Source organism: Mus caroli, chromosome 4 (genome assembly GCF_900094665.2).
Source record: "Mus caroli chromosome 4, CAROLI_EIJ_v1.1, whole genome shotgun sequence".
Taxonomy (NCBI): Eukaryota; Metazoa; Chordata; class Mammalia; order Rodentia; family Muridae; genus Mus; species Mus caroli.
In genome coordinates this window covers 126,569,426-126,580,555 of record NC_034573.1, presented here as the reverse complement: position 1 = coordinate 126,580,555, position 11,130 = coordinate 126,569,426, and the positions used below count along the sequence as shown (strand labels likewise).

Genomic DNA, 11,130 nt, shown 5'->3' with positions numbered 1-11,130 from the left:
AAAAAAAAAAAAAAAAAAAAAAAAGCCATCGCTGACTGCTTAAGGGAAAGCAGTGTTAGCACTGTACACAATGGTTGCGGAGGGCATATCAACCAAGCTCCAGATGCCAGCCCCTGCTAGCTGCCAGATCACACCACATGACCTCAGTTTCCAAATCTGCTAAGTGGTGCCAGTAATGGAAGTTTGGAGAGGGGAGGGGCTGCCATGGCCAGGGCGTGAAAGCTGGAGACGGGGTCTGTTGTTCTGTGTTGGTCAGTCTTGATGAGCAAGCTCCTAAGTGAGAATTCCAACCATACTTCCCAGATGACTGAGGAGCAGGGGGCATCAAGCCCCAGGTCAGTACCTCAGGCAAGGAGCTGCGGTTGAAATCAGGCTAGCTGACCAATACCTTCCCAGTCTTCCCAGTTATCCTTGGACAAAATCACACAGGTGCTTCTGCAGCCTAGCTCAGAGAGGGCAAACAAGTGGCTCTCGGACACCCAGCAGTCTTTTCCAGAGCTGAATTTCCTGAGCGGTTTCTGGGAAGACATGGAGAGTGGATTGCTGTCACCTGACTGCTTAGCAGCCCTGGGGGTGGGGTGGGGACAACTGAGGATCTTGGGTACTCAAGTGCATTCCCACAATCCCAGTCTCAAACACAATCACACATGGAGATATACACACACAGTTTCACGGCAATCACATATACACTGTCTCCTGCTCACATACACACTACCCTTAAGACTTACAATGATCCCATGTTCCTGGGCTGAGGCTCACCCATTCCTCACCAGAACATGGGCTCAGGGACTTCCTCTCAGAACACTATGTACAGCCTTGGAGGTACACACTAGTCACTTCTCCAAACACACGCATGCATCCATGCACATGGGCGCACACACATACACGCATGCATGCACTCACGCATGCATGCACACACAGACCTGCACAGTTGTAATGGATGTGCACATTTCCACATGCACAGGAATCCGAAAGCCTATGTTTCCTCCCACACTAACCTCCCCCACCCCCATCTGCTCTCAGCTCAGAGTTGGGGACTATTCCCCACTCCTGTTCACTGGCTGGTGCACCTGGTCTAAGAGTCATCCCTGACATGGCCTGCAGGTACATTTGGACGCGCATCATCATGCCCTGTGACTGCAGCTGAGAGCCTCTGGGGTCAGGAGGAGGTGAGACACTCCAGGGAGATTAGACCCCCTCAACTCCAAGCCACCACATGATCCTCAGAGTTCCTTCTTGGCTTCTTCTTGATCCCTCAGCTCCCCACCCCCCAATGCCTGAATGCACACCTCCACAGGCTGGGAAAGACATTGACTTTGGGGACCTCCCCCCCAAGTACTGGCTTTCCATAGCAAAACAGAGTGTAAAACAGCCACTGAGGCTCCCTGAAGTAAGGCACCCTGCTGGAAGGTGGGGGACCTACAGCTAAGCCAGGCTGCTTGGCCCCAAAGTGGAGGGCTCCTGTCACTTTGTGGGGTCATGCCTGACCCCGGAAGTGGAGAGTGTTGAACCTTTCCTTAACCTACATTCCAGACACTCTGAAAACCCGCAATTCCTCTGAGCCTGGAAGCTGAGCCGGGCAGAATGGTGGGCGTGGTGGAGAAGGCTGAGCACGGACCGAGCCTGACACCTGCTGGAAGAGCTAGGCCAGGCACAGAAGTGCCCAAGACCGAAGAGGGAGGGATTCATTACTACCACCGCACAATACAGAGCCCACCACGCCTGGCTCCTCCCAGTCCCTCACCCTTACCTTAGCCACATAGCATATCCTGGGCTACAAGTGGAGGGACAGTCAGGAGGACTGAAAGAGCAAGACCCTGTGGGCTGCTCAACTAGGTATCCTGAATTGCTAGTGTGGGTCAGGATGTAGCATATGCAGGGTGTCGAGAGCCTGGCTGAGATGTAGCTCCCTCCCTCCCCAGTGCCCTACACAGGACCCCCACCCAACCCCAAATCCAGGTAATGAGAGCATTAAGCTGGGCTACCCCAACTGCCCCAATCTGCCTTCATCCCATAAATTCCACTTGAGGAAAGAAACAGGAAGAGTCCTGGCCTGACCACCACAAGTTCCAGGACCAGAGACAAGGTGGGGGCAGGATGAAGGGGGTAGGAAAACCATCAAGGTGGTGGAGGCCTAGCAAAAGAAGAGGTAGTGCCAATCAGGTCTCTGGAATTCCCACATCCAGTGGGGAAGATCAGTCTGCAGGGCAGTGACTGCATCTCCTGGTTAGGGGGAGACTAGTAAGAAGGAAAAAGCAGAGGCTCTGTCTCTGATGCACCCATGCCAAGCAAGCTCACCCTGGCACCCTTCCCTGAACCTGACAACTGGAATGGGTAAATGGATGTTTCTAGAATAAGGCCCACCACTTGACAATTTCATGCGAGGCTTGTTTCTGGAAAGCTGCTGAACACAGGGGTCACCCAGCAACTGCTCAGTGTGTGACTTAGGGCAAGCCTCAGTCTCTTCTTCTGGAAGAGGGGCTGTAACTTCATCTCAGGGAGATAGAAGGCCATTGATCCTCAAGCACGGAGGATGCCATAGAATGGTCACCCTGCCCCTAGGGACAGCTGTACCCTGGGTTTAGGTCTACACACACACACACACACACACACACACACACACACACACACCCTGGTGTTCTCAGGATGAAGGGACAGCAGACACTTCCTCATTTTGTCACACATGACCTAGGGCCGGGGAAGGAAGGGGTGGATAGAGGTATCACTGTGGTCAGCCTGGCTCAGAACCTAAAAGAAAGTGTCAAGTCAGGGAAAATTTCTGGAAAGGGGATGTGGGGTTAGGGTGCCGTGGGGGAGGGGAGAGCCCCCCTCCCCCCACCCTGCTCTGGGCGGTTCTTCTCTCACAGCTCTGAAACAGTATGTTCCTGTCTGGGAGAACAGGACGTCTCTGTGATTAGGCCTGAAGTCCCCGACACCCTCAGGTGAGGCTGGGACCCTGCTGCAGTGGGAGTGAGTTGTCTTTTCCCCCTCAGGTTCCTTCCTGAACCATAGGACTAGGGGTGTCTTTGTTTGCCTTTTCTAAGGCTTGGGCCTTAGAAGAGACCCACTACCTATCTGTCTATCATCCATCCAACCATCTGTGGATGGATGTGGACTCCCCAGGGTGAAGGGCTACGGAAGGGGACGGGGCAATGAGGAGAGGGAGGGAGAGTTCAGTACCAGTTCCTCCATCTCACCCCTGCCCCTCCTCAGGATGGTCATTGGGCCCAGTTGCCAGCCTCAATGTGGACTTTGCCTGCTGCTGCTGTTTCTTCTGGCCCTACCACTCAGGAGCCAGGCCAGCGCTGGCTGCTATGGGATCCCAGGGATGCCAGGCATGCCGGGGGCCCCTGGGAAGGACGGGCATGATGGACTCCAGGGGCCCAAGGGAGAGCCAGGTAAGTCTGCTTGCCTGGATGGAGGCTGGCCTTGGGGCGGGAAGCGCAGAGCCTTCTCTTTCTGCAGGTCCTCAGAGTTCAGACTTTAGCCTCCAGACTGACTCTGGTGACCTTGCAGCATGCTGCCCTCATTTGCCTTATCCTGTAGAAGGGAATAAAGAGGAGCCTCTGTCCCTGCAGGCAGGTGACAGCCTGTTCATTCTGCAGATGGATGCTTAGGGAAGGTGGCCCACACTGCCGGGGCACCTATGGGAAGGTCAAAGCCAAGCCAAGTCCACCACCTCCCTCTTTACCAGCTTACACAACTTTTTTTTTTAACCCCACAGTGCCTCAGTTTGCATGTCTGTGAAATGGGTGCTGCAATCCCTGTTTCTCAGGGTGTCACAGCTGTGAACACGTTTACACAGATGACAAAATTAAGCACCTGGCAGGTGTGATGGTCTCTGTCAATCAGGATGCAAGGGGCAGGGTGGTCAGGACCACACCCAGGGTGTTCTCACACGTGTCCTGGTGTGAAGAGCAGGCCAAGGAAAGGAATGGGCTGCTAGGGTTAGGGAGGAGAGGGAGGGCAGGTGTTGTGGCCCTTCCTGAGTGTGGGTGCTTTCCCTGGGAGATCAGTGGAGTCTGGGCATGAGGGAGGGTAAGTAGGCCTGAGCAGAACTCGTGGGGACCATGGGGACAGAGGGATGAGGCAGGGGGCTAATGGAAAGCGCCCTAAAAAAAAAAATGTCCATACTGGCCTCTTTCCTCCCAGCCACCAAATGAAATCTTGCGACCCTGGAAGGAATTACTCACTAGAGGGGAGCCAGTGAGCCCCCCTGGGCTGCACTTTAGGGGAGCCTGTACATAGGCTGTCAGAGGAGCGTTCTGAGGTCCCCCGGCCACCAGGCTTGGCTCTGAGCATTCTGCACAGGTTCACCTCCCAGAGCTGATAAACCCTTAGATCCATGACTTGCTTCTACTTTGCAAATGTCAAAACTGGGGTCCAGAGAGATCAAGCAATTGACTGGCTCAGAGCCACACAGTGACTGTTGCTCTGCTGCCCCTCACTGTCACTATCCTGCCCTGTCCCCATGAGGAGGCTGAGATAGCCCTGTTCAGTCATCGCCAGCCCCTGACACCACAGCATACTGCTTCCCATGTGCCTAACCTGTGCTCAGCCTTCAGAACAAGCCATAGAAGGAAACCACCTGCCCGTGGTCACACAGCCTGAGGTCACACAGATCTGTTGGGTCCTGAACCCACCTTCTCTTCTTGTTTCTTTCTCTTTGTTTTAGCTTTGGTTTCATTGACACACGGTCTCAGTAGCAGTCTCAAAACCTCAGTGACTGTCCTGCCTCAGTGAACCTCTCCTGAGTGAGAGGAGGCTCTGACTCCAGACTATCTAGCCTGAGCGTAAAAGGGCCACAAGCTGTTGAGAATGTCACAGGACAAATCTTCACGGATTTCTCACACAGAGGGGACGGGCAGGGGTGGTCCAGGAGGGCTTCCTGGAAGAGGAAACTGGAGCTATATATCAAAAAAATAAGTAGAGTCCTTAAAGGGGAAGGAGAAACTCAGATCATCAGGCAGAGGCAAAATTCGACCCTCCCACCGCAGATTCCAAAAGTGAGACAGGGATAGACCAAGCACAGGACTTACAGCAGAGTCCCCTCCCCTGTCCTGTCCCCTCCACCTGGGCAGAGCTATCTGGAAAGTATGGGCTACAGGTCATTGCCGGACCCACTCAGGGTCCCTCTTCCTGCCTTCTGCCCTATCGTGTCCTTCCTGTCTGCTCTCTCTCCAGGAATCCCAGCCGTCCCTGGGACCCGAGGACCCAAGGGTCAGAAGGGCGAGCCTGGTATGCCTGGCTACCGTGGGAAAAATGGCCCCAGGGGGACCTCAGGGTTGCCAGGGGACCCAGGCCCCAGGGGTCCTCCGGGGGAGCCAGGTGTGGAGGGCCGATACAAACAGAAGCACCAGTCGGTATTCACAGTCACCCGGCAGACCGCCCAGTACCCAGAGGCCAACGCCCTCGTCAGGTTCAACTCTGTGGTCACCAACCCTCAGGGGCATTATGACACAAGCACAGGGAAGTTCACCTGCGAAGTGCCAGGCCTCTACTACTTCGTCTACTATGCATCGGAGACGGCCAACCTGTGCGTGCACCTAAACCTCAACCTTGCCAGGGTGGCCAGCTTCTGCGACCACATGTTCAACAGCAAGCAGGTCAGCTCCGGAGGAGTCCTCCTGCGGCTCCAGAGGGGCGACGAGGTGTGGCTATCGGTCAACGACTACAATGGCATGGTGGGCATAGAGGGTTCTGACAGCGTCTTCTCTGGTTTCCTACTGTTTCCCGACTAGAATGGCAGGCTGCTTCCAGCCCCCAGCCACCCACCTCGCTTCCTCTGCTTTCGCCATCCTCACTCAGACCTCTTCCTCCAGGAAGTCCACCCTGGTTCCTGATCCATCGGCCCTGTGTCTCCTCAGAGTTTCTCTGGGAACCACCTAATGGTATTATTCCTGTGGCCATTTATCAATACCTTATGAGACTATTTTTTTGTTCAGGTGGTGAGATAGAGAAATAAATAGATCACTAAATACGCCTGGCTCGGGTTTCTCACTTGCAGACCTCAAACTTGGAGTGTGTAGTTTTTCATCTGTGGGTGTTTGTGCCAAGTGAAGGGATGATTTGGAGTGAATTAATGAATGCTGAAATGAGCAAGTTAAGGACTAAAAGCAGAAGAAATGAATGAGCCAATAGAAACCGGTAGTAGCTAGTGTGCGAGTCCGTCTTCTGTGTCCAAGTGTTTAATATTCACACTCATGTTCTGAGATGAACGTGGATTCGTGGACAGCAGAGAGAGACACCCCATATCTGATGCACAGATTTCAGGCACCCCAAGAGGCTGTCCAAAACATGGCTGTTTGTATAAGCTGTGAGGCTTGGGCTGTGATTCCTGATGGCAGGAACTGGCCACCGCAGCCTTCAGAGGACTAGGGAGGCCTACCGTGGGTACCTGCTGGCAGAAAACCCAAAGTGTGGCTGTCAGGTGAGAGGGCGGCTCAGTGGTAACGAGCACATGCTGGTCTTGCAGAGGACTGGGGTTTAGGCCCCAGTACCCCAGTCAGGCAGCTTACAACGAGCAGCCTGTGACTCCAGGCGATCTGATGTCCTCTTCCAGACTCCACAGGCACCTGCCCTTGCTATGGAGTGCCCCACACACACACAATTAAAAATGAAACTTAAAAAAAAATCATGAAGTGTAACTGTATGGGGCAGAGCGGTATGAGAGAGGTGCCCTCAGTCTGGGAGAACCAGTCCTATCCAGCCGGGATCTCACCCTGTCACATGAGGCTTATGGAGTTCAGTGGCAGAGTATAGCAGTTTAGTGTGTATCCCTGACATCAGTCAACCAACCAACCAACCAACCAACCAATCAATTGCCTTTAGTTCAGGTGAATGAGTGTTGTGTGTCCAGTTTGGTCTTTTCATTCTGCAAGGGGTCATTTTATCCTCGCCGTCCCTGCATGCTACAGGAACCACCCACACAACTTGGACAATGTCCTTCTACCAAGATCGCCTCCTCCACGAAGCCTGACCTGATTCCCCCATGAGTCCCCACAGCACCTTTCATAGACTTGGAACTCAAACTCAGGACTCTGTAGAGCTCAGTTTCCCAAGGCTGGTTGTATATAGAGTCAACCTAAAGACTGACTTAAAACAGAACTAGATTTCAAGCCCCAAGGCAGTAGTAGGTGGGCTGAAGGGTCAGCATTCTTCACAGGACTGTGAACAGTCCTATGTGGGACTCCTAGGATGCCTTCCTGGCGCGCAGTAGGGGCTCATGAAATGGGTAAGATGTCACAGAGTGATATAAAGACAGATGCACACAAGTGCATACAAGGACACACACACACACACAGAGCCGGGGCTGAGGAACCCCGCCTGGATCACCACATCTGGACACTTGGCACAGCCAGCCTGGGTCACTGGCCACAGCATTCCCAGCTGTCCCTCCATCAGCCACTTAACAGGTCACCCAGCGATGTCCTGTGTGATAAATCTTTCTTCTCATTTTTCTTTGGTTTAAAAAAAGAAAAAAAAATCAATACAGCACTTGGGTCAGCCATGCTGCCAGAGCCAAGCCTGTGCTCAGGAAACAAGGTTTGCTTGCCCAGGCCTTTCCTCCATAAGTGTTTCCTTGTCCTCACTGCACCAAGAGGAACAGACCTCAGAATGTGCCAGCCTGTTGGCCATGCTGAGGAACGGGCACTGAAAGGCAGGACAGGGCAGGAAGCAGAAAGAGAGACAATCTGCAGGAGACTTCCTTGGGCCCTGGGCAACTGGGGTTTCTCTTGTTTTTCCCACATAGTAGGTGTCATCCTCTCTATCAGGACGTGAAGGAAGCAGTACCGTGCTTCATTCAGAGGTCAAGGCTCAGGCACCCTTCAGTGCCTGGTCCGGATGTATAAGACCCTGTCTGCTCCAAGTCTGTCCCCTCTTCATATACATAATACTGTGTCTGAGGGCCCTGGACTTTGAAGGTTCCTCCCCTGCCTCACCAACAGCCCCAGAAAACAGGCTCTCCCATCTCTGATGTAGACCTGAGAGAACCCCAGTTAGGAACATGCTTTGGCCCATATGATTGGAAACTGGAGTTCAAACTTAGGAAGTTTAGACTTTCTTACTGGCAATTTACTCAGGAATCAGAGACTCAGCCTAGGACCCTCAGAGGGACCCGGGGCTGGTGATCGCGATGCACGACTGTAATTCCAGTACGTGGGCGACAGAGAGGCCACAGGATTTTAAGTCTGAGGCCAACCTGGGCTAAAAAGAGTGAGACCCTGCCTCAAAGCTAAGTAAGTGACAGCAGGTCCCCTGGGCACATGGCCCTCAGCTCTCCCATCTCTTTTGAACCTGGCTGAGTCATCCTCTTTCCCTCTTGTCCCTCTGGGTATCTACCCTGGAGCCTGGTGACACCTGGCTGTACATACAGCCACAGCAGCACAGCTAGACCCTAGCCCCAGAGCTCTCTGGCTTCTGGGCCTGCCCTGGGGCATGGGTTCTAAAATTCACTGATTTTTCTGTGACATTTAGCACAGAAACATTTAATGTTTAACTCCAGCCTCCCATAAAGGGACGCCATCAAAGGACAGGACTCACTGCTACCCCTTAAGGCCTTCTTCCCTAGACCATAGCTCATAGTATCTGTGCCCCCTTCCAACAAAGTCCGGTTGGATAATAACTCATGCCTCTGGGCCTCAGTTTCCCTGAGTGTAAAGTGAGGGACAGGGTGGGCACAGTGACCTCCAAGCCCCTCTGCAGCTCTGTCTTGCTGTCATTCCATAGGGAACAGTCCCCTCTCTGTGGCTGTTATTGTCAAGGGCTCCAAGCCCTGTTGGGAGTGGAAGGAGGTGAATGAATAAGTAATGAATACATTTAAAATTCATTATTAGATTATTTTCTGAAGACAGAGACGAGAGCAGAGGTGGGGAGAGGGAGGCAGAGGAAGAGATAAGGCCAGAAAGGGGGAAGCTGAGGACATGAAAGGCCATTAACAATTCACGAGCTGCACGCTCTCATTTGCTTCCACGTCTTCTCCAGTCCCACAGCCTCCCAGGCTGGAGGCCCGTGAGAGACACAGAGTGTATACAGACACGGCTCCATCACGCAGTGGCAAGGAAAACTGGGGCTCCCTATATTGGGAGCATTTAGCCGGCAAGATACAGAGCTGTAGTCAAAACAGGCCATAGATGGGCCTTTCTGTATCCATAGAGGAACTTCTCTGTAGAAGTCATGTGCTCACAAGACCCTGGCAGGCAAGCAACTGGCTGGGGATAGTCCCCAAGAACAGGTCGTACTCCAGACCCCCCCACCGCCAACCCCACCCACAGGTGCTGAGTTGGCGAAACCAGGCTGGTCGTCATTTACAGTAATTTCCCCCCAGAAGCAGAAACAGGACCTGAAACTTCCTGAGGGCAGCAGGATGGGGGGAACAGAGGGGTGATAGAGAGAGGGTCAGCCTGTTGGGCCTTGGGAGGGAACAGCAAAGGAAGGTCCTCCTGCCTCTAGGGACCCAGACTTCCGCTTTCTGGGGACAGCAGCAGGCTCTGGGAATCCACTGCTATCCGGCCTAGAAGCATCACAGAACACCAGGATTCCATACACAGGTGAGCAGGACGGGGCAGGGAGAGGAGGGTTAACTCACCAACACAGGCCTTGCTTCTAACTATGAACACCTGTATATTAATTGGGCTGGATTGTTAGAGCCCAAGTTCAGGTCCACGGCACAGGCTCTCTAGGGTGAACTAGGGTTGGAGGTATATGTGGCTACTTGGGCTGAGGGGATGAGTAGACAGCCTGTAATAGGAGCCGCCAGGATCGTGGTCTCAGGAACCGTGGAGACCGAGTGGCACTTCTGTCTCTTGCATGCTGGCCATCTTCAGCCAGTCCCAGAACCTCTCTGATCCTAAAATCCCTTCTGGAGAGAACATAGACTGTGATGGGTGCATGAGCCCTGGCAGAGACCAAGCTTGATTGACCTTCAGGGTTTGAAAATGTCAGCCAGGCAGAGATAGGATAAGAACCCAGGCCTCTTGTGTCCAGTATCACGTGTCCTTGGCATCTGGGATCGGAGGGCGCAGCTGGTTAATCCTGAGTGACAAAGTCATAGCTGTAAAGGGTACCTGTAACCCAAAGGACCTCAATCCGCCCAGTGCCACCTCATTTAATATCACTGTCAGCCACGGAAGCCAAAAATGAACATGTTCAAGAGACCAGAGAGGCCGATATACTCCTGTCTGAGGTCACACAGCCCGGCAGCAGCAGACGGGAGTTCAAAGCTAAGGTAGTCTGGCTCCATGCTAGCGAGCGAGGCGCTGTAATGGTGGACTGGCATAAAAGGTGGGTAGTCCAAGAGGACTGGAGGGACTCCCCAAACCTGAAATGTGAGGCTCCCAATGTAGACTAGAGATCTGCATTGCCCCCATCTTGTGGAACAGTAAACTGTGCCCAGAGAGAAGTCCTGTCTTAGTCCTGCCCCTGAACAGCTTGCTGGGTGATACTAGAAAATATATTCAAACTGTTGAGCCTCAGTTTCCTCATCTGGGAGATGGGCAGTCCATCACACCCCATATCTCAGATGCTGTAGGGGTCCAGCAGCAGGGGTAACAGATCTTGACAAGAGCTCAGGGTTTCTGGTTCCCACCGGGGTTTCCATAGCTACGTGGGTAGCCTGGGAGAACTTCCTGGAGGAAAAATCTTTGACCAAAAGCTTGCAGGATGGCCACACAGATCTGCTCAAAACAGCTTACAGCATAAGCCTTCTCAATTGCCTGAGATAAGAAGAGGGCCACACAGTTCTATTGCTGAGCCACAGCCCCCTGGGAACCTGAGAATATTCTGCCAGCAAAGGTGGCCTGGGATGCGGGCAAAGACGTTGACATCATTCCTTCCCATGTGATCTGAGAAAGTGGCCTCACTGAGCCTCGGTGTCCTCTTTGTAGCAGTAACCATCCTCACTATGGGTGTATTGCTACACACCCTGGCTCAGACATGAGAAATGAGGAAAGAGAAGGCCTGAGACAGATCCAGCATGCAGATCAGGTAAAGCCTTTGTGCTGAGCCTTGGTGGTCTATCCTTAGGCTACACCATCTGTACTGGCTAGTTTTGTGTCAACTTGACACAGCTGGAGTTATCACAGAGAAAGGAGCTTCAGTTGAGGAAATGCCTCCATGAGATCCAACTGT

At 53.1% G+C, this 11,130-nt stretch overlaps 2 protein-coding genes and 1 long non-coding RNA gene across 3 annotated transcripts in view; 2 read left to right on the top strand and 1 right to left on the bottom strand.

The window, feature by feature from the left end:
* The first annotated feature begins 2,831 nt into the window (after nt 1–2,831).
* On the top strand, nt 2,832–5,980 carry C1qc (complement C1q C chain). The gene is made up of 3 exons (XM_021160901.2): nt 2,832–2,942; nt 3,214–3,398; nt 5,185–5,980. The coding sequence occupies exons 2-3, from the start codon at nt 3,215–3,217 to the stop codon at nt 5,739–5,741; spliced, it is 741 nt and encodes a 246-aa protein (XP_021016560.1). The 5' UTR covers nt 2,832–2,942; nt 3,214; the 3' UTR covers nt 5,742–5,980.
* A 3,405-nt stretch (nt 5,981–9,385) lies between these two features.
* C1qb (complement C1q B chain) overlaps nt 9,386–11,130 on the top strand; it is a 6,253-nt gene continuing 4,508 nt past the window's right edge. The window contains exon 1 of the mRNA XM_021160680.2: nt 9,386–9,551. The gene's annotated coding sequence lies outside the window, so the exon portion shown is untranslated. The remainder of the gene's footprint in view (nt 9,552–11,130) is intronic.
* The window catches only part of LOC110292977, a 6,634-nt gene continuing 5,111 nt past the window's right edge, over nt 9,608–11,130 (bottom strand). The window contains exon 3 of the long non-coding RNA XR_002377768.2: nt 9,608–10,035. This is a non-coding gene — a long non-coding RNA (uncharacterized LOC110292977). The remainder of the gene's footprint in view (nt 10,036–11,130) is intronic.